We start from the raw sequence: 27999 nt of genomic DNA on the forward strand, positions 1-27999 counted from the left end.
CTCTGTTTTTTTAATATACATCTTACACACACACACCCCACACTGCACACACACCCCACACTGCACACACACCCCACACTGCACACACACCCCACACTGCACACACACCCCACACTGCACACACACCCCACACTGCACACCACCCACAGAAAAGGTAATTGTGTTGTTTTCACATACTTTCCTAATTTTCTACATTGGATACTCAGGCTTTTGTTTGATTTTCAGTTTTTGGAAGTAAGAATGCCGTTTTGTCAGGACTAGAATGCCGTTTTGTCGTTGTGTCAGGACTAGTGTTTTATCGATATTTTTGTACTTGGAAATAATTTAGGACTTGGAAATATAAAAAATCTAGTAAATCAGTATAACATACACATCTGTAGACATGAAGTGGCAGCTTCAGCCATTTGTAGCTATGAACAATTTGGCGGCTGCAGCAGCCATTTAGGTTTGGCTGAGCTGGCTAGCCAGCCAATAACTTCATCAGCCAGACATTATTCTCAAAACAAATGGCTTCGGGTTCTAATTCTAACAGCAAACGGAAACTTAAGCTATGAAGAACATTCTACAATCTTTCTTCATCAGTAACAAGTATGCTTTAAATCTATGCCATCTTCATAAAATAATAGAAATAGTTTTCCATAACTCTTTTTTTGTTGTTTTTGTTGTTAATTTTTTTCATAAAGGGCTAGGACTTGTAAAGCAAGGACAGACATTTTGAGAGTATTTAAGGTGAGAGCCAGAGAGCAGGTCCTCAGTTTGGAGACACGGGGCCAGGCTCAGTTTGTTGGTTTGGACTTTGTGAGCTCAAACTCTCTGCATCCAACTCCACTGCTATTCCTGAGCAGTTTTTGGACTTGGAGCCAGAACCTGATCGAAACTTAGACAAAAATTACACAACACATGTGTTGTGTCTGGTTCACATGGTTGTGAGCTAGAAAACTGCTATTTTTACGCTTATATTGCACATGCATAAAATGATGTGAGGGTTATAATTTGGGGAAGCGGGAATATGTCTGAGTTTGTAGTCAATATCTAATTTGGGCTAATGTCACATTAGGCCTTTTGCCTTTTCATTCAAAATCAAAAGTTCATTTTGTGTTTGTTATTTGTCTGGTTATTTCAGAAATAAATGTCTCTCCACCCCAAGCCCAAAGCAAAGGGAGGACTGGCAAGCCAAGACCGGGGAACAGGATGGAGACTTCTACATGGGCCACCGCTGGATCGTGTCAAGCATATTTTGGACAACACTCCAAACCTTTTGTCAACAGACAAGATCAACAGGATGGAACCAGAGGTCAAAATAGTTGGAATCCAACCACCAATTTCCAACAGTATTTACCGATGATATCGGCCACACAAGCGCCACAGGGCCAGTGCCCTTCCCCTATTGGAGCTTACGCCACTGAACAGTTATCCAATCAAAACGCTTCAAGCAAATGGGTCACTACTTCATCTCAAGGGGGACATACAAACGTAAACCATTTTTTGAGGACACCCTCGATGCTGGAGAAAGCTAATTCACAAACCACTTGTGTAGATAAAGCACATGGAAACCACCCCCTGCCTTGTGGTGGGAACTTTCCTCGCCAACACAGAGAGGATTTTAAAGCACAGCCAGTGAACAGCCGAGGGTCTCCTCAAATCTCCCCCTCAGCAATAAACACACACCACAGCACAAATGCTTATTGCCTGCAAGGCCCAACGCATGGGGGACAACACGGGGAACAGCAGGTACGCTGCAGAGAAAATCTGAAGGCAACTCCTGCTACGACAGTTGGTCATGGCAACAACCAGATTCACAGACAGCAGCTACTTTTGTCTCTGCTACAATCAAACACTCCACCTCAATATAATCCACAATCCCGGGGTTCCTCAAACTATGACAGTCATGTCCAAAGTGCACAGACCTCCAGTCCTGTGACACCAACAGCATGTTCAATGTCTTTCCCCACTGATATGCAAAGGATGTGTCTGCCTCAGAACCAGCCAGCCAGCTGTGGAAACGGAATGAGCAGCGGTCAGTCTGGTATGTCTGCTGTTAGTGGCCCATCCATGCTACCAAGTCAGAAATCTCACCATCAACCTTTTAATACCAACAATCACAGCCACCGGGGTGTACCAACTAAAAATGCTTCAAGTCGACAAATACTGCCAAAGCCAAGCACGAACCAACAACAGCAATCCAACCCGGCCAGTTATATTTCCTTCCAGAGCATACCCGGCTTTCACAATGCAAGCATTGTTGCTCGTGGGACAAATGTAGGTCTGCAACACACACACCATCCCCAAATGCATCATATAATTGGACATGCCACCCCAAATCAGCCTTGCACAGCAAATGCTGAACAAAATGGAGGCACCCAGAGGAATGTACAATTTGCAGGGCAAGACGAGGCTTTGCCGTCTTACAAAACGGCAATGAGGGAATGCAGAATTACTAACAGTAACCTTTACAGTCATGCACTAGAACAGCAGAAGACAAATGGTGCACCGCTCTATGTGACAAATGACCAAAGTGGGAATGAATTTAAAGCACAAAATGTTGGATGTAAACCGGTTGAGAATATCCAGGGGCAACAACAGCAAGGACCTTCAGCAAGTAATGAATCCCAAACAATGAACATGTATGAGCTAGTCACACACAATCATTTTAATTTCAAACAGTATTCAGCATCAGGCCCATCTGCTCAGCATGGGCAAAAAGCCATTGCAGTGGTACAACCACTATCAACAGAACAGCAGGTCATGGCTACTGATACAATGACAAGCAAAACTCCACAGAAGACAACCCAAACAACAAGTGCCTCTGAACCGTTAAAACTGTATTCTACTACCAAAGGTCAACACACACTCAGTCCTGCTCAGGGGCAAGGGGAGGAGAGAGAGGTACCTGTGCCTTGCAGTGAGGAAACCGATTGCTCGGTAACTTCAGCTGAGGGTGTTTTAGAGCTGTCCCCAATTCCTACAATCCCTTGGACACTAGAAAAATGTACAGATTTGCTGAAGTTGTGCCAAAACTTTTCAGAGAAGGACAGTGCAATTGAAAAAGATGTTGCTAGCACAATATTAACCCATTATTGGGGTGGAAGTTACGATAGATTGTTATTCATGCTGCAATCAGACTATTACAAAAAGTTTATGGAATTTGTAACAAAGTCCTGTGGTAACATGAAGTCACCACACGTTATATTTTCCCAAGTCGACCCTAAACACATGGATAGGCTTAAAGACAAATTCAATATTCTCGGACACGGTGCTGTCTATTTTGAGGAGGTGCATAAGTCTTTGTGGTTGAATACCAATGAGAAGCTAGATGACATAGATAACGATTTTGGCTTTCCATGTTGCCTTAAGAGAACCCAACCAACTTCTCAGATGGAGGAGCATCCTGAGCTGAAGCAACCAGAGCAGCACGGCGCCGAAGAGACCATGACATCTGAACAACCACATGGCCAGATGCAAGATGCAGTGATGGTCCCGCCAGAGAATGTACCGCCCAGGCCTGAATCCAAAGATGCGAAAGAAATTCAAGAGTTATGTCTCACAGACAGCAGTACAGAGACAACATCGCCTGACGAGGTGGAATGTTCTGAAGACTGTAGTTCAAGCGATCCATTCACGTCCATAGAAATCCATGTCCTGGCTCCAGAGGAGGCCAAACGACTTTATGAATGTGTGCAGGGGCAAAGTGAAAAGACAACAGACCAGGAGAAAGAGGATGGATCTCTGCAAAATTGCCCCGTGAAGGAGGAGTCATCTGAGGAGATGGATGTGGAGTCGAAGGAGTGGACGTCAGAGAATAAGGAGGAAGGTCAAATAGAAAAGTATTGCTGTCTCTTGAAGTTAATGAGCGAAATGTGTGGCCGGAACAATGCCTGCCAGTGCGAGACTAACCTTGGTCTTGCAAGACCTCCTTTAGATAATAACCATGTTGAAAGAGGAAAGAGGAAACTATGTTTGGAAAATTCAGAACTTGTCCCAAAAAGTAGTAAGAGTAAAATGAGTAAGAGAGCCTTAACTATTGGGTCCAACTCTCTTCTTCAGCCCGATCTGTCTGAATACTGGCTTTTCAAGGATTTTCAACCGGTCAAATCAGAGCCCAAATGGTCACCGGAGGTAAACCAAGCAGAGGCTAACAGCTCTCAAAAGCTTACAGGCCCTGGCGGTGTTAACAGTAGCTTGCAAGGGAGCATGATCACACTGGCCTTGTTTGGTTCTTCACGGAATAACCATGGAGATGTACAAACTAGCCGAAGCAAAGACGAACCCTTTAAATCAACTAGACACAATCATTTCACAGACTAGACTTTGGTGCCCCCGCAAACCCTCACTCTCAGGTCAAGGAGCCCCTAGCCCAGAAGTCCTGTCAAAGAGCGGCTTTTTAGAGACTGGAAGGATCGTTTTTTACCAACAGTGGGAAAAAAAGTCAAAACCGGTTTGTAAGGTTAAAAAACTGGATGTGGATGTAAAGGATCCCACACACCAGACCTCCAGAAATGGAGATGTGTCCTCCCAGGGTCTCAAGGGGGAAACCCCGAGGTGGGTCAGGAGGGATGAGGCAGTCCTTGGCCGACAGCAAGAAGGCAGTCCTCTTGAATAGATTATTATTACTATTTATATTTTATTTTTTATCCATTCTACGTTGGAAGGAGGAATGTATACTCTTATTTCTGTTGGGGTTATTAAAGGATTATAAAATAAAAATGACACTGTCAGTATGTGCCTTGTCAACGTCACAGAGAATGTACAGTTGTTCCCTCTGGTGGACTGATTGTTCCTGTTCGGTATATTTCTTTACCAAGAAGTGCACAGAGTCGTCGGGTTCAAGGAAAGTTCAATGGTTTATTTCTTGCAAGGAAACAAGGCTGTGTCGGTTTAGAGTTGTCTAAAAGCTTCACAGTAATAGGCAGTTCTTTTATACGGTTTAAACAAGTTACAGGATGGAGACAAGACTTTTCGCCTGCCTCATGTGGAGGTGGAAGTCTGTCACTTTTAAATGTCAGTTTAGTTAGTCTAAAGCTTGTGGAAAGGTATATGCTTCGTTTGCAACAGTTTTTGACACCTGCTTCCGCTCAACCACATTTGGGTGCAGTGGTTTCTCTTTCTGAGCGCGATGTCACACACACACACACACATCAGCATTCAAAACCTTGAAATGTATTGTTTTTCTTGCATTTTAGTTAACTCATAGTTATAAAAAAATATATAGGTTTTGTTTATTTTCTTTTTTTGAAATGTGTGAATCGATATGAATCACGAGAAGACTGAATCAGGATTCCACCCCTAGTTCACAATACATGTCCTTACGTGCAATAAAATAAAAAGACATAACAACACATAATTATTGTTGACTGACAATCCTAAAAGTCACTTTTATTCAACAGAATCCAATAATTCCTTGTGCCAAGGATAGAAGAATACTTAGCAGACAGTTGTTTTGATATACAGTTAGGTCCATAAATATTTGGACATTGACACAATTTTCATCATATTGGCTCTGTATACCACCACAATGGATTTGAAATGAAACAATCAAGATGTGCTTTAAGTGCAGACTTTCAGCTTTAATTTCAGGGTATTTACATCCAAATCAGGTGAACGGTGTAGGAATTACAATACATTTTATATGTGGCCCCCCCCTTTTTAACCCTTGTGTTATCTTCGGGTCATTCTGACCCATCAGTCATTGTGACCCACCGTCGTATTGCGACAGATTTACCGCATACAAAGACAAAGTGAAGCATTTTCTTTTAACCGTTGGGCTGTCTCAGACCCCCCACATTGCAAAGGTTAAAAGAAAATTATTTTAATTTGTTTTTGTATTGGGTAAAATTGGGTAAACACAACGATGGTTCGTTATGAACCTTTGGGTCATGTGACCCGAAGGCAGCACGAGGGTTAAGGGACCAAAAGTAATTGGACAATTGGCTGCTCAGCTGTTCCATGGCCAGGTGTATGTTATTCCCTCATGGGAGTTTGTTATTTCATTGACAAGGAGCAGATAAAAGGTCTAGAGTTAATTTCAAGTATGGTATTTGTGTTTGGAATCTTGCTGTCAACTCTCAATATGAAGTCCAAAGAGCTGTCACCATCAGTGAAGCAAGCCATCGTTAGGCTGAAAAATCAAAACAAACCTATCAGAGAGATAGCAAAAACATTAGGTGTGGCCAAATCAACTGTTTGGTACATTCTTAAAAAGAAAGAACGCACTGGTGAGCTCAGCAACACCAAAAGACCCGGAAGACCACGGAAAACAACTGTGGTGGATGACAGAAGAATTCTTTCCCTGGTGAAGAAAAACCCCTTCACAACAGTTGGCCAGATCAAGAACACTCTCCAGGAGGTAGGCGTATCTGTGTCAAAGTCAAAAATTAAGAGAAGACTTCACCAGAGTAAATACAGAGGGTTCACCACAAGATGTAAACCATTGGTGAGTCTCAAAAACAGGAAGACCAGATTAGAGTTTGCCAAAAAACATCTAAAAGACCCTGTACAGTTCTGGACAGATGAGACCAAGATCAACTTGTACCTGAATGATGGGAAGAGAAGAGTATGGAGAAGGGAAAGAACTGCTCATGATCCAAAGCATGCCACCTCATCAGTGAAGCATGGTGGAGGTAGTGTTATGGCGTGGGCATGTATGGCTGCCAATGGAACTGGTTCCCTTGTATTTATCGATGATGTGACTGCTGACAAAAGCAGTAGGATGAATTCTGAAGTGTTTCGGGCAATATTATCTGCTCAGATTCAGCCAAATGCTTCAGAACTCATAGGACGGCGCTTCACAGTGCAGATGGACAATGACCCGAAGCATACTGCGAAAGCAACCAAAGAGTTTTTTAAGGCAAAGAAGTGGAATGTTCTGCAATGGCCAAGTCAATCACCTGACCTAAATCCAATTGAGCATGCATTTCACTTGCTAAAGACAAAACTGAAGGGAAAATGCCCCAAGAACAAGCAGGAACTGAAGACAGTTGCAGTAGAGGCCTGGCAGAGCATCAGCAGGGACGAAACCCAGCGTCTGGTGATGTCTATGGGTTCCAGACTTCAGGCTGTCATTGACTGCAAAGGATTTGCAACCAAGTATTAAAAGTGACAATTAGATTTGATTATGTTAGTTTGTCCAATTATTTTTGGTCCCTTAAAAAGGGGGGGGGGGGGCACATATAAAATGTGTTGTAATTCCTACACCGTTCACCTGATTTGGATGTAAATACCCTGAAATTAAAGCTGAAAGTCTGCACTTAAAGCACATTTTGATTGTTTCATTTCAAATCCATTGTGGTGGTATACAGAGCCAAAATGATGAAAATTGTGTCAATGTCCAAATACTTATGGACCTAACTGTAAATGTGACTTATTTTTCTAGAATCACAATTGTTCCTCTGTTATATTTTGGTATTTTATACAGAATGAATGTATGTGCACCGATGTAAACATTGAATGTTGACAAACATACTTTTTTCAAATTTGTGAATTGTATTTTTTTTAATAAACATTAACAAGGTTTCAATTATTCAGTCGTTTCTGACACCTGGGTGGTATTCGTCGTAGCTCGCTAAGCGGTTTAGCGAGCTAATTTTCAGGCTAAGATAAAAAAAACGCCCCTCTTTTTGGTTCGTGGAAGCAACTTTCGATAAATCACCATAGTAACATATCAATTAGCACTAACCTGCTCCAGAGCAGGCTAACGTAAGTGTAGCTGGATAAGTTTGCCACACCCCCAGAAAATAACATGGCAGCTCCCTTTTTGAGAGACCCAGTTGACCAAGGAGCTATATTTTAGTTCGATTAGCTTTCCATACCAATAGAGTTCTTCGCGATTACCAAGATCCTTTATTTCACACGGATGAGTTCTTGTTTGAGCGATATCGATTCAGCCGACAAGGACTCATTTATTTGCAAGACCTTCTCGGGCCGTACATTGCAAATATCACACGACGCAGCAAGCTTTATGCTTTATTATGAGCTTATGCTGCTGTATGTGAATATGTAACGCTATATGTTTTACGAAATGTCTTGTCTTATCTGTTGTGCCTGTGCTTTTTATATGTTTCACTGTGGGAGAGTGGGAAACGTCATATCGATTCCTTTTTATGTCTTGACATGTGAAGAAATTGACAAGCTACTTGAAACTTTAACTGCTTCAGACTGCATAGCCTTGAGTTTTTTTGCGTCAGGTAGGCTAGCAAAAATTTTATACAGTTTGGCGATGCAGAAAACATTGGCAAAGCCGCAGCATGCGTTGCTGTAAGAAAAGTGTACTTGGCGCTTAACCAGCTGATGAATCAATTCATCATATTCCCTGGCCATGTCCCAGTCAATGAAATCAAAGAGGGATTTACACATAGGCCTATGCATACACATATATAGTACATGATATAAGCGCAGTAGCCTATATCCTCATAATTGTCTTATGAATTCGTATCAATTAGATACTCTTTGGCCTTGTTTTTATCTAGTCTACTTATTCTGAAAGAGTTGAGATCATTATTTTCGCTAGCAAGATATCATTCGATTATTAATTTCCATTAAGCCTATACCAGCAGGCACATTTAAAGAAATGTGATCTGATTGATTGGGGTAATGAGGCACTTAAGATGAGCCTATACATTTCCCCAAAACTTTCGCATTTGTCTTCGCAGAGACAGGTTCATTATAATAGTTTGCTCGGATGGCGAGAATAGCCTATCACCGCTCTCTCTTTCGTCTTTTCCGCCATCATACCGTTAGAAAATCACGGTTTTGGTGATCGACCTTTCCTGCCTTTTGAAGTAGGACGTGCACGTGCAATTTCCCTGATAAGTTTAGCCTGATTAAAATTAACCACATGATTTGGATGCGGATCAGCCGTTGACGAACCGATATTTGCTGTTCTCACTCATCTCGCTAATGTTAACTGGCTAAAGGGACAATTGATTAATTTAGCTTCAACCCTTACGACGAACGAGGCTCTGGTAGGGTGGAATGTAGTCCAGAATTCAAAATATCATTGTGTTGCAAATGTGCATGCCCTCAGGCTGTGTGAGATGTGCTTTTGATCACAGGTCTGGGGCCCGTTCTCCGTACGTCGCTTATTACATCCGAGATCAAATGACACATCCAAGATGACATCATCTTGCTAATCATGATCTGGCTAATTTGGTTCTTCGAACACCCATGTTGTTTATAATTAGTATAGCTGGATTGAGTTATGCTTTGGTCTAAAAGGGGATATGTATCGATAGTAGAAACCTTGATAATCAACGCTCCTATTGGCTGCTCACATAAGTCTATGGCTGCTCACCGTGGCCAAAATGAGCGCCCTGTTTTTTCCGCAACAGCGCAACAGCTTGCTCGAAGGTTGCTCCGAATTTGAAGATTTTATCAGAACGCCAGGGAACGCCTCAAAGTCTGCAAAATCCAAGAAAGAGGGCTGGCAAAAAGTAGCAGACCAAATTAAATGTAGAGGAGTGACAACGCGTTTTATCGCTTATTACAGTAAACTAGGCCTATGTTTTTTTAAATTTTCATATTTTCATTTATCATCTTTAATGTCATATGATGTGGTTTCAACAAATTTATTATGTAAATGACACCTTCACAAAAAAACGATAGACTATCCTCTCAAAAAGTATAGGCTAGCATATCGCGCTGTGCTTAAGGAGCCTATCACGCAATGAGCAATTAATTCGGTTTCATGTTAAATTCAGCTTATTATTCTTGCACCTTCTGCAACAGGTTCCTGTAGTAAAAAGGGACAAGACATGTCTGTGACAGACTTCCTGTATCACCTCTGCTTGTAAAGCCTCAATCTCATCGTGTTTACATAAAATAAACCTGCTCCCAAGCAGGTTTAAGTTTACGGACCTGTTGCTATGACAGCAAGTCCAGGATGAGCTTCGAAGAACCGAACAATCCAACATAATGACAAATCGTCAACAATCAAATCCAGCTAACTGAGTTAGCGACGTACCGAGAACGGCCCCCTGCACTGATTCAGATGGGCCTTTCTCAGTGTTGTAGAAAACAGACGTCCATAGAAGGTAGTAGAAAAAAGTAGTCAAAGGCAAAATATCTTTCAAAGGCTCAAGGCAGCTTGATGGTTTATTTCGGCAAGGCAGATGTGCGTTCACAAATACATGCAGAAAAGACAACCACATTTCCTTGGACATCTCATTATATAGACAGATATGTGGCACAATCCCCCTCCCTGCCTGATATAATGACATAACCTTCTTAAACATTCTAGAAGGTTCTTTAACCAGTTCCTATCCACATCACAACTGCGTGCGCATCCTCTGGCTCTTAAAATGTTGATCAAATCTCTCACTGGAAAAGCCCCCTCTACTTCACTTCCCATGTCTTCGCTTCATCTCAACCCCAGTTCACCCCAACATGCTTAACCCGTTCCTACATCCTCCATCTCTCTCGGTTCTGGCCGAACCTACCACTTCGGATGCATGACTGTAGTCCCTTAAGACTAAGTTCATAGATGATTTGATCCCACCAGCTGTAACCTGTCTCGACCCCCTCCCTTTCCTTCCAGGGCCCATCCAATTGATTGAGTCTACCATACACTGTTGAGCAACAACAGCCTATTACACTCAGGATACTAATTCCTTTCCCATACTTAGTTTGCCAAACCAATTCCCCCACCATACTTTCTCATGTTCTGGGTAAAACCAGTTTGGAGTGGAGTTTATTAACTGCGCATGGTTTCTTAACTGCGCAGATAGAAGCCAGACATTTTAGGCCCCAAAACCTGACCTGGTGTAACCCTCCCTGGTTTGCCTAGCTGCCCAATAATCAATTTCCCACAACATTAGTAAAACAAGTGGTTAGATAATCATGCATGTGCAGAACTCCAACCTAGCCATAAAGAAGAGGAACCACTGCTGAGCAACAGTATAGTTCATTATAATACGGGTGGATGAAATCAAGCATTCTGATTGGTTGAGAGGGAGTTCTGGGGTGTGCATTATTGAGCGATAAAGTACTGTGCGCCTTTTTACATTTACCTTAAAAGGGAAGCGTTCCATATTAGTGCGCACTCAAAAAGTAACTGTACACCTGTTTACAATTAAGCTGAGGAGCGTTCCATATTGGTGCGTTATTAAAATAATGCGACCGTTATTAGTTGTCATTTCAAGCTTGACAGTAATCACATCAACAACATGTTTCATGTTAACTTCGATCTTTTGGGGGGGATGACTTTGATCAATGGTTAACGCTCTCTAATGCTGGGTTGGAAGCAAGAGAAATCATGTCAGTGAGTGGACATAAATCCGAAAGCTCCCTTCAAAGTTACTGGGCACCAAATCTCAATGAAAGACAGCGTTGGAGTAATATCCTTGCTGAAGAAGGCACTTCCAAGTTCCAACACCGAGCCACCGGCTAAGAGAGCAAGAGTGGTCGGAAGCAAAGTCATCAGAGACGAAGGGGACATGAGAAACGTGTTCCACGGATGCACAATTAATGGAGATATCCAAATCAATATAACCAAATCTTAACAACAGCCTTATTCTATCGAGTAACTCGTAACTATAGTAGCTATAGCCTATACCCAGTGCCTACATTTGAATGATTTAGAATGTTTAGGCCTAATGTTTAAATTAAATATTATTTTATTGAAAGTGTCCCATTGTCATTGTTGTTATTTTAAAGGCAACTTTTATAAAATGAGCATTGAGAATGAATGAGATGGTGCGAGATCTAGCTAGGCTAACAAACGTGAAGTTCACAATGCTGTTTGTCCGTTGCATAGCAACAACCACACGTACGGGAATATTGGGCACATAAAAAATATTAAAATGGAATGTTACATGTAGAACAAATGTCTAAAATCTTTAATGCTTTCTTGTTAGCAGATGTTGATATTGTAATGTTCTCCTCGATGTTGCGTATGAGATTAAGGAGGCAGGGAATGGTTTCTGACTTCCTTGTGTTTATTAAATGCAGAACCGATGAATCTTGATTATGGAAGCAAATCGTTACCAAAATTCAAATGCAAATACATTTCCAGAAATGCATTTGCATTTTAAGAATGTGGCTGCATTATTTGACTCATAAATGAAATTAGTAATCAATCATCCTATTTGCATTTTAATTTTCTTCTTCAAGAGTGCTCAATATTTCACTTAATTAAAATGAAAAAGAAATAGACATTTGAGATTTAATTTTCAAAACATGCCCCAGCAAATAGATACCAAAATTCAATTTGAAATGTAAAATTTGAAAATGAAAATGCATTTCCAGAAATGCATTTTCATTTTAAGAACGTGGCTGCAAAATCGTGACCACAATTCAAATTCAAATGCATTTCCAGAAATGCATTTTCATTTTCAAGAACGTGGCTGCAAAATCGTGACCACAATTCAAATTCAAATGCATTTCCAGAAATGCATTTTCATTTTAAGAACGTGGCTGCAAAATCGTGACCACAATTCAAATTCAAATGCATTTCCAGAAATGCATTTTCATTTTAAGAACGTGGCTGTAAAATCGTGACCACAATTCAAATTCAAATGCATTTGCAGAAATGCAAAATGAACGAAAAAGCATTCTGAGCGGCGCAGCAGAGTGACGTCAGTAGCCGCTCTTCTTCAACTCCCTGCTGACCGAGCTACCCATCTTGTTCGGTAGGGAGCGGTGTGCACATCTGCATTGCAATTACATTGCAAATGTGCCGGGAAATTGATTGAATTGCCGGGTCTTTAGAGGACGCATCACAGACTGAGCAACTTGATGTCAAACAATGACTAAAACAGTGGCAGAGCTACTATTAATGTGTAAATCTGTGACGGCAGAGTATGCAGCCAAGCTCTCTATGACTTGTTCTACTCGGTCACGGGCATCAGACTCAGATATATTATTAGATTCTACCTGTTCAGCTAATTCTAACAGTGTTTGCACAATTTGAGGGAGCGCCATGGTCTGTGATGCGTCCTCTAAAGCAGCGGTCCCCAACCTTTTTTGCGCCACGGACCGCTTTCATGTAAGACATATTTTCACGGACCGGCAGAACGGACTGGGAGGAAAGATAGGCCCTGGACAGCTGCGCTGCTAATGCATGTACATTCTGGGTTTGATCCTAGTTAGTGACTTCCACACCTAATGCGAGCGCGCAGAGCGCGCGAGAAAAATAGTTTAGCTGATTTGAGCGAAAAATAGTTTTTGGAGTTTTATGTAAAATAAACAGCCGTTTTTTCAATTGACCCATCTTTAAGTTTCTTAGCCTGGTTTTCCATCGTTATATTGTTACTATCTAGCTTTCGATGTGTCAGTCCCACTGTTGTGTGTGACTATAAGCTACGACAGTGACACCCGAAGTGCGTTCCTTATATCCAGTTCAGGCCTATTCAATAATTTTGTTTGATTGCTGTCATGGCAGAAAATCCCGCTTGATGTTGGAAATGGAAGCAGGGTTTTCAGTGCTTTAGTGGCGATCTCAGGATAGCCTTCATCCAAAACACCGATAGAGTTGTTGTCTCAAACAGGCTTCATTGAGTGGTAACTATCACTTGTCATGTGTCAAGAGGAGGAGACGCGCATGATACCGTTCAATAAAGCCCACAAACTTGCTAAAAAATGAGTAAACACACGTCTTTGCAGAGCTTTTTTGCTCAGGGGAAAAGGCCCGCGGAGAAGGAGAGAATCAGGTCATTTTTCAGAATAAAACGTCATTAAGACTCTGATAATCAATTAAAAGGAAATAATGTTATTAATTCTTTTTTGTGCGGCCCGGTACGAAATGACCCACGGACCGGTACCGGTCCGCGGACCGGTGGGCACTGGTTGGGGAACGCTGCTCTAAAGACCCGGCAATTCAATCAATTTCCCGGCACATTTGCAATGTAATGCAATGCAGATGTGCACACCGCTCCCTACCGAACAAGATGGGTAGCTCGGTCAGCAGGGAGCTGAAGAAGAGCGGCTACTGACGTCACTCTGCTGCGCCGCTCAGAATGCTTTTTCGTTCATTTCGCATTTCTGCAAATGCATTTGAATTTGAATTGTGGTCACGATTTTACAGCCACGTTCTTAAAATGAAAATGCATTTCTGGAAATGCATTTGAATTTGAATTGTGGTCACGATTTTGCAGCCACGTTCTTAAAATGAAAATGCATTTCTGGAAATGCATTTGAATTTGAATTGTGGTCACGATTTTGCAGCCACGTTCTTGAAAATGAAAATGCATTTCTGGAAATGCATTTGAATTTGAATTGTGGTCACGATTTTGCAGCCACATTCTTAAAATGAAAATGCATTTCTGGAAATGCATTTGAATTTTCAAATTTTACATTTCAAATTGAATTTTGGTGTCTATTTGCTGGGGCATGTTTTGAAAATTAAATCTCAAATGTCTATTTCTTTTTCATTTTAATTAAGTGAAATATTGAGCACTCTTGAAGAAGAAAATTAAAATGCAAATAGGATGATTGATTACTAATTTCATTTATGAGTCAAATAATGCAGCCACATTCTTAAAATGCAAATGCATTTCTGGAAATGCATTTGCATTAGAATTTTGGTAACGATTTGCTTCCATACTTGATCACTGTTGGCCGTGACCACGCCGTGCTTCTCCTAGTTCGCTCACACGCCACCAACAGAACCCCGCTCCCCAAAACTCCCCCAAAACTTCCCGGTTGTCTCGATTGTCTCTCGCGAGACAACCCCCCCCTCCCCCCGCAATAGGTCTTAACACAGAACCACATCAATTTGCTGATATGCATAACACAACCGATTGACAATAACAGGAACACATTAACTCAGCTCGTTACAATATTGTATTGAAGTAGTTTCAATTCGTTTTTAAAAACGGGGGAAACATGTGCCGCTGTTTTATTACTGCATATCAAATATATGGTTAACAGGGTGTGGGTCTAATATTGCTGCGTATCAAATATATGGTTAACAGGGTGTGGGTCTAAAGTATATATTGCTGCGTATCATATGGTTGACAGGGTGTGGGTCTAATATTGCTGCGTATCATATGGTTAACAGGGTGTGGGTCTAATATTGCTGCGTATCATATGGTTAACAGGGTGTGGGTCTAATATTGCTGCGTATCATATGGTTAACAGGGTGTGGGTCTAATATTGCTGCGTATCATATGGTTAACAGGGTGTGGGTCTAATATTGCTGCGTATCATATGGTTAACAGGGTGTGGGTCTAAAGTCTATATTGCTGCGTATCATATGGTTAACAGGGTGTGGGTCTAAAGTCTATATTGCTGCATATCATGTGGTTAACAGGGTGTGGGTCTAAAGTCTAAAGTTTAGATCCTGTTGTCAGGCCAATGTTCCCTTGTTAACTACACGTCATCAGCTATTGTGTCAACTCGTGGTTTTGGAGTTTATTTAAGGAATATCAGACAGTTTCGCCACCACAATATTAACATCCGACAAGGAAAGTTTTGAAAAAGAAAGAAAATACCTAAATAAGTGGTTGGATATCAGATTGAATAGAATAAAATAACCAGAACGAGCTGGGTGTCAAAATGGAAATGCAATGGGGAGATGAATACACAGCATAGCAGGGGAGGTGGGGGAGATGAATACACAGCATAGCAGGGGAGGTGGGGGAGATGAATACACAGCATAGCAGGGGAGGTGGGGGAGATGAATACACAGCATAGCAGGGGAGGTGGGGGAGAGGCAAAGAGAGCTTGAGCGAAGTGAGAGGAGCGGTGTTTGCACAACCACTTTAATGTAAAGGGAGTTGTGTACTGAATGTAGAGAAGATATTAATTGAAACTTAAGTATCGATCTCATTACGCCATGTCAATCAATACTGATACCAACGTTGGTATCGATACTATAGATACCAACCAATCAGAGGCTTTAACCCGCCCCCTGACGACAGATTTATAAATGAAGGTATAAATAAATATGAACAAATAAAAACATACACATATATATACACACAGGTACCATTTATATAGTTAGTGTCTCATTTGAGTAATTTTATTATATAATTATGTATTTACTCAAATCTTTAGCCATTCAATTATTTTATTATTTATGTATTTAGTTTTGGACCCGATAATCCTCCATACTCCGTAAACGGGCTCTGGTTCAATCCCACCATCGTTTCCGTTTAACCCTCGTGCTGCCTTCGGGTCACATGACCCAAATGTTCATAACGAACCATCGTTGTGTTTACCCAATTTTACCCAATACAAAAACAAATAATTTTCTTTTAACCTTCGCAATGTGGGGGGTCTGAGACAGCCCAACGGTTAAAAGAAAATGCTTCACTTTGTTTTTGTATGCGGTAAAGTTGTCGCAATACGACGGTGGGTCACAATGACTGATGGGTCAGAACGACCCGAAGATAACACAAGGGTTAAGTAAACGAGTTCCCACGTTTTGGCAGGACTGAACGCGCTCCTACCAGAATTATGCGCATCTGACACGCAGCTAAGATTCCCTGATTGCCCTTCGGTTTGTTTTCACATTTCAATCCCAGTCTTGTAGCTACTACAGTAAGGCGTTATCACTTAAAACACGTAAAAAATAAGGTAACGTTATACAATCCTTCAATAATCAATCACAGGTTATCTCAGAATTTATATCATGGCAGTGGACTCGCTTTCGAATATGTGAGTACTGTACCAGTAGGACTTCTGAACCAAACGCCTCTATGCTTAGCTGGTTAGCAACGGCAGGAGGAGACCATAAACCAGATGTCTGTTTGTTTACGACCTAGTGTAAGGCTACTGTAACGCAAGATGCATACCTGGTCATTCTACTAAACTGAATGTAGCCTGATTCTATAATGATCCCAGCTCGACACTAATAAATGTATGTATTAACCATTTGAGGGAGCATCTAAGTTCTTCCTCCGATATAGCTTTAGCATTTCTTCCTCAATAAAAAGAATCATCCTTACAATTGGCTTTTGTCTATACTAATTTATAGAACTATTCCTTTTACCTGGACAACTCGGTTAGAGATAGACTTGTCTCCTTGCTGCAAGAATAAACTATCGAACTCTCTTGACTCCATCGACTGTGTGCACTCCTTGAGAAAAGATTTTCCCAACAGCATCTAAGACGTTCTTCCTCGTATATAGCTCTAGCATTTCTTCCTCAATACAAAGAATCATCCTTACAATTGGCTTTTGGCTTGACTAATTCTTAGATCCGGAGAATATGTAAAACACCACAATAGCAATGCATATTTTCATTTGATCTTATTTGCAGATGTGCAAGTCTTGTGGCAACCTATGCAGACCACTTCCACAAAGACATCATCGCCTTACCCGTGCACATCAAGGACAGACTGGTGCGGATCATGACATCTCATGGCACAGTCACCGACCTCAACATCAGTCAGGTATCGGGTTAATTTCTGATAGCTTACATCTCGTTCTCTGAAATCTTATAAAACCCTGTCAGTTTTTAAATTATGATGTAGACACAAGAACAGAGATGCTCCTGTTCTCCCTGTGGCTTCAGCTTCTGCATGCTGGGATACACAATTTGGACTTGCAGAACTGCCCGGTATCGGACTCTGCCCTGAGACAGATTCACTGCCCTGAGCTCCGGACAATTCTCTTGCGAGGCTGCCTCTCTATCTCCTCAGAAGGTGGGTCCAGCTCTGCTTTTTCTCACTAAACAAAGGGAGTGTAAAATTATATGTTTAAGTGTGGTTTGATCTGTAAAGCTTCTGTGTCCATTTGTTTATAGACATCCTATACAATTGGACAGTTGGACAATAAAGCTGAGTTAAGGGTTATAAGAGTTGATCAATGGAACAGTTGTTGTGGTTGGACAGATGGCTAACAGTATAGATAGTATTACTCAGAGTGGCGACCCTACAAGGGAAGTTAAATATTTAAGATATAGATAGACATTTTATGGAGTTTATGATGTGATGATCTGCTAAATGGTGATTCAAGGGAAAACCAGAGACTGTTTGGGGCCATTGGTCTGATGGTTAATGATGGTTCAACTCTGATTGTACTGAAAGATTGTATTAGGAGTGAGCTAATGATAAAAAGGGCCATAAGGCATCTGCATATCTGTTCACTGAGATCACTATGGGGAAGGATGTGACTGACGTTCTTACTGATGGGTTATTGCTTAGAATGACCAGATGTATAGAATACACCGCCTATATAAGACTGTATGTTTTGTGACCAGCATCTCTCTATCCTGAGGCATCACTCTATTGTAGGAGTTTGTTCAGAAGGATTTAGGTCAAGGAGTCTTGGAGAAAGAATATCTTTCAAAGTCAAAGCGGCTTGATGGTTTATTTCAGCAATGCAGCAGCAGTACACGTAAGACACAAAAAGCAATCAGACACACAAACATCTTATTATATAGGCTGATATGAGGAATATCTCCCACCCTGCATGATGATTAAACAATGTTCTAGAAGGTTCCTGATGTTTCTTCCCACGTTTGGCCAAGGCCAAACTATCTTCGATAAAGCCAACATGCGTGCCCACTCACTATCTCTAATGTCCACTCAAAACCCCCTCTCTATGTTCCCTTTTCTCCTCAAACCCTAGTTCACCCCTTCACCACACCAATATGCATCACCCTTAATGAGACCTCGATATCCTCACTTCCCTGGCTAGGTCAGCTTGACCTGCCACTCTTAAGGACCTAGATCCTGGAATCAGAGGCAACCAAACCACAAGGCTTTCAATCATGAGTTTTCCCAGCTGCTAGCCCTTGGCACCTCCCTTCCTCACTGTCCTAGAGAGCCATGTTTACCATCTCTGAACCCATAACAGCCTATTTGAGATACACACACACATAATGGTCTCAGAAACTGCCAACTCCCCCTGGCCCCCCTGTCTGCTTCGAGCCCTTTCTCTTTATTCTGGCTTCCTATTTGCTGTTGAACTCTCCAACCCCTGCCACAACATTCCTTTATGGAGACTAGTTCAGGACATGTTCTCTGCTGTGCAGACAATACAGGTCAGACTTAGGCCTTTCTCTCACCCCTGAGTACCACACATGTGCCTGCCACTCTGCCCAATAATCAGTAAACCACAACACTATCCTGAGGCACGTCGATAAGTGTGCTGCCTCATGACAGACGGAGCACAAAGATCTTTGTTAAAGTTCTTTCTGTGTTAATAAATATTTGGTTTGACACAGCATCCTGATTATTTTCTCATACATTTACTGCATAAATTCCACTACAGAGGAATTCTTGACAATCCGTCTTAAACCTCAAGACGAACAGAGGAACAGACATATGTTTGGAAAAACAGTCCTCATTCTTCCTCAGTCTCCAAACCTGGCAGGAATTACCTAGACATGCTGACTCCATTAAAACAGACAAAGTTCATATGCAGTTCAGAAATGTATGTGAAGACAAAATAATCAGGCACAATGTAGTAATCTTCCACAACAGGCACGCCTGATTCAAACAAACAAAGTCGTGATCAAACTTCAGCAGAGTTTGACAACGACCCGCTGAGGGAGGTGAACATGCAGGGCAGTGGGTCCTGAGGACCAGGGCTGAGGGAGGTGGACATGCAGGGCAGTGGGTCCTGAGGACCAGGGCTGAGGGAGGTGAACATGCAGGGCAGTGGGTCCTGAGGACCAGGGCTGAGGGAGGTGGACATGCAGGGCAGTGGGTCCTGAGGACCAGGGCTGAGGGAGGTGGACATGCAGGGCAGTGGGTCCTGAGTACCAGGACTGAGCATGGCTGGCATAGCGAGCAACACGTGACGACCTGCTCTGACCCTGTGTAGGGGTGGGGGCCCTGGCCTCCTCCTGCCCCCGCCTGCAGGTTGTGGACCTGACGGAGTGTGCTGGGGTGGCAGACCGGGGTGTCCTGGCCCTGGCTCGCTGCTGCCCCGCCCTGCAGGTGCTCTCCCTGGGGGACTGCCCCACCGTGGGAGATGCCTCGCTGCTGGCGCTGGCCGGGAGCTGCGGGCTGCTGCACAGCCTGTACCTGTCTGGAACACAGGTAACTACCTCAGCCTGTACCTGTCTGGAACACAGGTAACTACCTCAGCCTGTACCTGTCTGGAACACAGGTAACTACCTCAGCCTGTACCTGTCTGGAACACAGGCAACTACCTCAGCCTGTACCTGTCTGGAACACAGGCAACTACCTCAGCCTGTACCTGTCTGGAACACAGGCAACTACCTCAGCCTGTACCTGTCTGGAACACAGGTAACTACCTCAGCCTGTACCTGTCTGGAACACAGGCAACTACCTCAGCCTGTACCTGTCTGGAACACAGGCAACTACCTCAGCCTGTACCTGTCTGGAACACAGGTAACTACCTCAGCCTGTAGCTGTCTGGAACACAGGTAACTACCTCAGCCTGTACCTGTCTGGAACACAGGCAACTACCTCAGCCTGTACCTGTCTGGAACACAGGCAACTACCTCAGCCTGTACCTGGGAGTCAGGTGGCTGAGCGGTGAGGGAATCGGACTAGTAATCCGAAGGTTGCCAGTTCGATTCCCGGTCATGCAAACTGACGTTGTGTCCTTGGGCAAGGCACTTCACCCTACTTGCCTCGGGGGAATGTCCCTGTACTTACTGTAAGTCGCTCTGGATAAGAGTGTCTGCTAAATGACTAAATGTACCTGTCTGGAACACAGGTAACTACCACAGTGAACTGTAATAAAAAAAAGTAGTTGATTCGATTGCATCACTTTATGGAATTTGTTACCCATTAAGTTGCCTGTGAAAGCACTTCTGTCTGCACTCGTGTTCTCTTGTCCACACATGTACACAGATAATACAGCTGACTAAATGAACTGATGGTCTTTTGATTCAGGTCACGGATGTGGGTGTCACTGGGCTTGCTACAGGACTCTGCTCCAACAACCTTAAAGTAAGAAACTTATGTACTGTCATTTACAACAAATCTTTTATTGGGTGTGCTCAAGCCTTCGGCGAGAGCACAACCTTTGTTCTCTCACATATATATTATTATTATTATTCTTTTTGCCCCCCTAAAACTCAGTCAATATTTGGCCTACATAGACAAAGTAGGTGTCAAAAGTTTCGTCTTGGTAGCGATTGAGTTGCTTCTATTGGAATTTACGTTCCTTTGCATGGTTTAGGCTGAAGTTAAGTTTTTGTGGCGAAAAGTGAAGCTAACGGTGGCTAATTTGCTAGCCACAGTCACTAACGTTACTAACGTCACTACGTCACTAACGTCACGAAAACACGCGTGACTACCTTTGGCAGAACATTCGTTTCGCATCTGTTAACTTGGGGGATAGCTAGGCTAACTATAGCTTTACTGCAAGGCAGCTGCAGAAACGCCACAAGCAAAGAGGCCAGGGTGATAACTATTTACTCATTTTACTTTGTGATATGACACACAATTGTGATGTGTAATGTACAATATAAGCTGATATTATTAAGGAAGTACATCTACTTTCGGAAACAGTAGTCTACTATTTCACTGAAGTATTAGCATCATGACGTTAGCCTGTGTTGCCCGGGCAACACATACTACAGTGGTCTATGATGTATCTGTTTTCAATCGTTAAAATAAAAATTCCTCACATATACATTTTCGTTGTAGGATTTATTATGACATTAGATTACAAGTAAACGATTTGTGGGTGAAATTATCATTACCTGTGGTTTCAATCCAGTGTATCACTGCAACGCTGTAGCCTACGCGAGACACTACAAAAATATCTACACAGCTGTAGGAAGTCAAACGGCGACAGAACATGTTCGGCACTCCCCTTACTTAAATCAAAAGTCTATCTAACTACTAACCTGAACTTCATTGCCACAGCCTAAACGTTGTCAATCTGTTCATGAAAATAATTAATTTCAGATTAAACCGTACAACGGAACGTTAAATCCAATTCAACCAACGCAATCGCTACCAAGACGAACACAGCAGTAGTCTAGTACTGTACCGTAGTAGTACAATTTACCGGGGCAGCTTCTCCACACAGGGCTATATCGCATTTTGCGTTGTTACTGACAATGATCGCTACCAGTGAGCTTTTTATGAATGAGTGATTTTCCACTAAATAAATGTCAAGCTTATTTACGTTTTGGGGGGCATATTTTCAGTTAGCAGATGGTACTGTTTGAATCGCGATTCCATCTTCTACTGCCGGCTAACGTCGTAGAATAATCTTCAAAGGGGGTTCTTTATTAATGAATGAATGCAATGAGTAGGCTAAATGCCTGAAAATATCATGAGAAGGGAAAAACTTAAAATGACGTTTAAGTCATAGAGATTAGGTACATTTTTACACCGGTCTGCCAAATGTATTCGTTTTGATTCAACGATGAGGCTGCCTCTTGCAGGGGAAATGAGAAGACATCTATTTCATTCTACACTTCACTCGTATTTTCAGTTGTAAATGAGCAGCATTTTTGTCTGTTTTTTTTAAAAATCTATTTAATCTTTATAAATAATAACTATGCATTTTCATATAAAATATACAGAAATCAGTTGTAAAAATGTCATTCAAAAACGGACCCCTGTGCAACCGACGCAAGCAAGCACACCCTACAATTTCCCCAGAAATTGTACCCTCTCTAGTTATGTTATATATACGTTTTTTGTTAGTAAAAGAGTGTTTGTGGTGAATGTTGTTTGTAGTTAAAGTGACTGATTATACCCTTTATTTGATTTAACCCTTGTGCTGCCTTCGGGTCACATGACCCAAAGGTTCATAACGAACCATCGTTGTGTTTACCCAATTTTACCAAACAAAAAACAAATAAAAATAATTTTATTTTAACCTTCGCAATGTGGAGGGTCTGAGACAGCCCGACGGTTAAAAGAAAATGCTTCACTTTGTTTTTGTATGCAGTAAAGTTGTCGCAATACGACGGTGGGTCACAATGACTGATGGGTCAGAATGACCCAAAGATAACACAAGGGTTAAAGTTGAAGGAGAACAAACATGAAGGGTGCACATGGAGTAGAAGCACTTTTGCTAGCATTTGTATGTGTCAGCTTGTAGGTTAATACACAACACTGAATTGTGAGCTTGTCTTAAAGGCAAATTTCCACTAAACACTTTATTGGTTGACAAGTTAAATTTGTATTGGTTGTTACAAGTGTTGTGGTTTATTGATTATAGGGCAGGTAGGCAGGCATGTGGACGACTCAATGGTGAGGAAGAAAGGCCTAGGTTTGGACTGTGTTATCTGCACAGCAGAAACATGTCCTGAACTAGTCTCTGGCAAGGAATATGGGAACAGGGGTCTTGCCAAAGCGGAGAAAGGGGGGCCAGGGAGAGTTGTCAGTTTGTGAGTATGTGTGTGCGAGATCAAGATCATGACAGGGCCTGACGTGACATGATTTAGACGCTTTCCTGCCCAGATGGAGGAGGAAGTATCTTAGCAGAGGTGCTCAAGCTTTAAACCACACAGCAGGAACCGGATTTAAAATGTCAAGACTAAAGACCTTCAGCTGTGGTTACAGAAGTTAGATTTGGCCGAAAGCCCAGATATTCGAACGCAACCCAATACTTAGAACTGTGCTATGCGGTCTGAGAAAATGAACCTTGAAATTTTCAACACGCAAGCCTGCTGGATGTGTTTTGAGAAGAGGATGTGGTACCTCTATCTTGGCAACAGTTTGTTGCCACAGTTTTTTCTTGCCTGCAAGCTTGTATTAAACTGGATCATGCCTCTGCACTCCTGGGCACGTCTGTCAGAAAACCTTAGAACTAACAATATCAAGCTTGATCAAAGGAATGTCAATAAGTTAATGTTTTAGCTTTGTCAATATGTATAGAAAGGTGTGTGGGGGGGGGGGGGGGGGAATGATTAATTTGGAAGTCGGGCTGTAAGGTTGAAAGGTGTATTGGTGGGTCTATCCTGATCAGCAGTGACTCTGCAGTACTGTGCCTGCAGTACTGTGACTGCAGTACTGTGCCTCTGCAGTACTGTGCCTGTGTCTTTACGATTATGAATTGAGATGTTCTGTTGTGGTTGCAGGAACTGCAGCTGGCTCGGTGTAGTAACCTGACTGACCGGGCCGTGACGGCTGTCCTCACACACTGCCCCAACATCCGCATCTTCAACTTCCATGGATGTCCTCACATCACAGGTGCACTTCCACAGTCTGTCGCCTCCTGGAGTTCTGTAGTTACACGCTGAAGGGGATAGTACGTGGACTTCTGGTTATACTCTGCTGTTGTAAGAACTCTGCACTTCTGATCCTTGGTCTTCTGCTGTACTTTCTAAATACATTGTACATATGTCACTTTAAATGAAAGCATCTGCTAAAGGAATAAATTGGAACATGCAGGTTAATGTAGAATGTTGAGTGTCTCTATAGACCAGTGTCCAGAGGACACGTGAGAAGGGCTGGGAAGGAGGGGTTTTAATGTAATTTCCTCCACAGCCAGAGTGATGACTCCCTGTGTGATGGAAACCCACCTATGAGTTCTGAAATCCAAACCTAGAAATGGTGATGATGTATTTATTGTCCACCTCAACCAGACCAATATTTTTCTGCTTCTTTCTGCTTCTAAGATCGTTCCAGAGACGCCCTCCACAACCTCACCGGCCCTGACAAGATACAACAAGTGTCCTGGACTGTTTACTGAGGACGTGAGGGGAGGAAACTTGAGGCTCTCTCTCAAAACGTCTGAAAGGTGACTGGGTGACGGACAGTCTTGTCATACTGTTCTATGATCCACCGTGACTTCTGTGATTGACAAAGTGGGTCCCAGTGAGCAGAAACACAGGTTTAGTAGTTGGTGAATGTCAGAGGATATGATACAATGGACTTTTGTATTCTTTAAAAACCCATCTTAGAAAGTCCCAAAAATAATTGTGTACTGGAAAAACCCAATGAATGAATGCTCTATTGTCCAAACCCAGTGAGTTATCGTGTATCAGTCCTTGACTCTGGAATGAGCTGAAGGGAGGCAACCATGGTTCAATGGGGGTTTCTATTTGAATTTATGACAGAAATAAGGAGTCCATGTTTGTGTTCCTTTCATCTGGACTAGAGGGGGACCCCCTCATCCATCAGACCAGAGTGAAGGAGAACCAAGATGAAGGATCTTTGCACATGGGGTAGAAGCACTTTTGCTTGCGTTTGTATGTGTCAGCTTGTAGGTTCATAGACAACGCTGAATTGTGAGCCTTTCTTAAAGGCAAATTTCCACCAAACACTTGATTGGTTTACAAGTTTAATGACACAGATCTACTCTGTACTGTTTGCATTGTTGATCTTATAAACATCTTGAGGGGCTCTTTGTGTATTTTTTCCAAACTGGTGTCATGGCACTTAAAGGAATCACTCACAGAACAGTCTGAGTTATACACCTTTGAAGAGGACTATCGACAGTGAGACAGTACATAGTTGTGTTGTTAGTGAACAAATAGAAGAGAATCCTAGATATCTACTGGTCAGAGCCGAGGTTGATACTGCCACACAGAGGAGCAGGTGAGTCCATAGTTCTCCTGCTGAACAGCAAGGGGCAGCTCGTACTGCGCCAGGCACTGCAGCCGTCTCCTGCCTCGCTGGTCCTCAAACTGGGCCCTTCCTGGGTCTCCTATCAGAACCTCGGTCCCCTGGGTTTGGATGCAGCGGTCCAACCAGTGCCGGAGGCTGACAGCCAGGGCTTCCTCATAGAACATGTCTCCCAGGAGGATGAGGTCATATCCCCCGGAGTCTGAACCAATCAGGTTGTCTGTGACACAGAGGAGGGGATCCAGCCCGTTCAGCTCACAGTTGATCTGGGTCGCCACGGCTGCAACTACACCAAGATCAAGAGTTAGGGTTATGATTCCAATATGCTCTCTGATCAGAGGCGTAGGTTTGTTTTCAAATGTGGGTGGGACATTTTTTTTAAATAACTGATGTGATAGAATTTTAGGATTCATGTCAAATTAATGTGTTTTAAATGTGGTTCATTGATAAGAAACATTTAGTTTTCAGGAAGGGGAGATAATTAAGCTGAGTTTGTAGAAGGTTGAGGGGTTGTAAAGTGTTAGGAATTGTTGGGGGATTGTTTATGATAGGACAGATGGCTATCTGTACTATTTATTTCTGAAGGTGATGACCCCACAAAGGTCAGTTGACTGGACCTTCTGGAGGTTTATGACTTCCTGACTTTGAGAGAATTGCAGCATGAGAGTTCTTATCACCTGGGGGGAAGGAGCTTTGGGTTAGCAGGTTCTGAGGCTGTGTGGTTTCAACTATGCTTGTATTGTTTTAGGAGTGGGCTCCAGATGCGTGTCTGTTTTCTAGTCCAGGAGATCATTGCGTAGGATGATGTGACTGACATTTATATTGATTAACTGTTGTTTAGAATGACCAGATGCTGTGGCATGGTATGTGTTAGGATCTTTATCACTCTGCCGAGTTACGTGTCATCCAGTGGATTGACCACAGAGCGCTCTGTTAGGTACTTTATGGTATCGAATAAATCATTTGTATTAATCCGGCATCCTGAATATTTAACCACACAGTGTCTTCAGATTTTCCACAACACTGACGATGGCGCTGTTAAATATAATTTTATTACAAAAAAGTGTGTGTGTGATGTAGGGGGGGGGGGGGGGGTATGACATAACGAAACCTACACCCTTGTTTCTGATCATGATTGAGAGATTGGCAGTTGGTAAAGAGGTCATTAGGTTGAGGATGTGTAAAGGCTTGTGGGGATTTCTTACCCGGGTCTATATCGTTTGCTACCACATGAGCAGCTCCACAGAGCTGGGCAGCAATAGCAGACGCCCCACAGCCACTGCCGAGGTCCAACACTTTCTTACCCTTTGAAACCAGAGGATTTCCTAGAACATACCTGGAGACGTACGTCACAGTATGGGTTCGCAATTTGTCTAGTTGTAATGGTAGAAATTCAAGCGGCACTGTGTAGATTTGAATAGTCAAGAGATGGCGGTTACAATAAATTTATTTTGCTTATACAGATCATGATTTAACAAAGTACTTTGTGATCAGTCATAACGAAGGAGGTGCTAGCCACAGGTCGTTCGCCAGAGTGATACAGAACAACCCCAAAACCCTGCCTTATATAAACTTTAGATCAAATGGTTTTTCTGAACTCTGTGATTGGTCAGCACTGCTCAGTGACAGTTAAGACAATATAACCCCCCAGGTCAAGTGACCAAAGTCTTTTGATGTCACGGCTCTTTCTCTAAATGAGGACAGTAAAGATACCCTTAATGAAACACAAACAGGACACAGGACACAATCTCCTCGGCCAAAAGGTCAGGGCTGCTAGATCAACTGACCCATCTCCCTTTAGGCCACAGAACTCAAACATCCCCCAACCTCCGTGCCCCTAGCTTCTCAATCAGGCATCATAACCCAACACCATAAATACCTTAAGACCAACTGCAACATCCATTTGTTTAAACACAACCTCAGTCTATTAAAAATACATTCTTAGTAACTATATCAAAAAATGCCATCACACTAGTTGACTAATTGGTTTGTACTTCAATATTTCAGGATCATTAGGAAGAAAAAACACTGGTTTATATACGGTACCTGGTGAGCGCCTGTCCGCCTGGCCAGTAGATGGCCCAGAAAGGATCCGAGAAAGGCCAAAGCTCTGGTCTCGCGTGCCAGAACCAACAGTTTGGGGTGAACAATCTCAATTGGATTTCTGGTGTCAAATTGTTCTCTCTGACGATCTCTGTGTTTTCGACAATGAACTTTTTTATATCGTTAATTTCGGACTGACAGCCTTGTAAAAATATGGTTGTGCTGAATGCTCTGGTCCTTTCAACAAGGTTAAAGTGTTTAGGGTTCAAAACTCCAATAAGCTTCTTAATCATTTCGCTGTTGCTGCGAGCCAGCTGACATGACATAACCTGCACTTTCGGGCTCGCAATTGTCCAATAAAGAGTGAACTAAATCCATTGAAAATACACAAAAGTGTTCTGTCTGTGTAATGGTGAGACCCTTTTTGCATTAAAAACAGATAGTCTAGTTATGTAGTGAGTACAATTATTGATCTAGTCGCTGAACGCCCCGGATCAGAGGTCGTAAAAGTCAGTTTCCACACGACAGTAAATGAAAACGGACACAATGTGCAACGTTTGTGT

At 42.5% G+C, this 27999-nt stretch overlaps 2 protein-coding genes across 10 annotated transcripts in view; one reads left to right on the top strand and one right to left on the bottom strand.

Moving 5' to 3' along the window:
• Window positions 1–25171, top strand: part of amn1 (antagonist of mitotic exit network 1 homolog (S. cerevisiae)) — a 32783-nt gene extending 7612 nt beyond the window's left edge. The window contains exons 1-8 of one of the 8 annotated variants that reach the window (XM_062461019.1): window positions 15997–16083; window positions 16333–16590; window positions 17194–17326; window positions 17449–17578; window positions 19707–19924; window positions 20750–20806; window positions 23905–24016; window positions 24445–25171. In XM_062461019.1, coding sequence (XP_062317003.1) covers window positions 16565–16590; window positions 17194–17326; window positions 17449–17578; window positions 19707–19924; window positions 20750–20806; window positions 23905–24016; window positions 24445–24518 — 750 coding nt within the window. In that variant the 5' untranslated portion in view covers window positions 15997–16083; window positions 16333–16564 and the 3' untranslated portion in view covers window positions 24519–25171. The other 7 variants (XM_062461021.1, XM_062461023.1, XR_009930444.1 and 4 more) reach the window with 7 other exon arrangements.
• A 78-nt stretch (window positions 25172–25249) lies between these two features.
• Window positions 25250–27996, bottom strand: etfbkmt (electron transfer flavoprotein subunit beta lysine methyltransferase). Of its 2 annotated transcripts, none has more exons than XM_062461018.1 (3): window positions 27440–27996; window positions 26599–26729; window positions 25250–25673 (listed from the first exon to the last, which is right to left on the bottom strand). In XM_062461018.1, the coding sequence occupies exons 1-3, from the start codon at window positions 27760–27762 to the stop codon at window positions 25330–25332; spliced, it is 798 nt and encodes a 265-aa protein (XP_062317002.1). In that variant the 5' UTR covers window positions 27763–27996; the 3' UTR covers window positions 25250–25329. The 2 variants fall into 2 exon arrangements, with proteins under 2 accessions (XP_062317002.1, XP_062317001.1); XM_062461017.1 differs by having other exon boundaries at window positions 25250–25679; window positions 27440–27992.
• Between the last annotated feature and the right edge of the window lie 3 nt (window positions 27997–27999).

Source organism: Osmerus eperlanus, chromosome 5 (genome assembly GCF_963692335.1).
Source record: "Osmerus eperlanus chromosome 5, fOsmEpe2.1, whole genome shotgun sequence".
Classification (NCBI taxonomy): Eukaryota; Metazoa; Chordata; class Actinopteri; order Osmeriformes; family Osmeridae; genus Osmerus; species Osmerus eperlanus.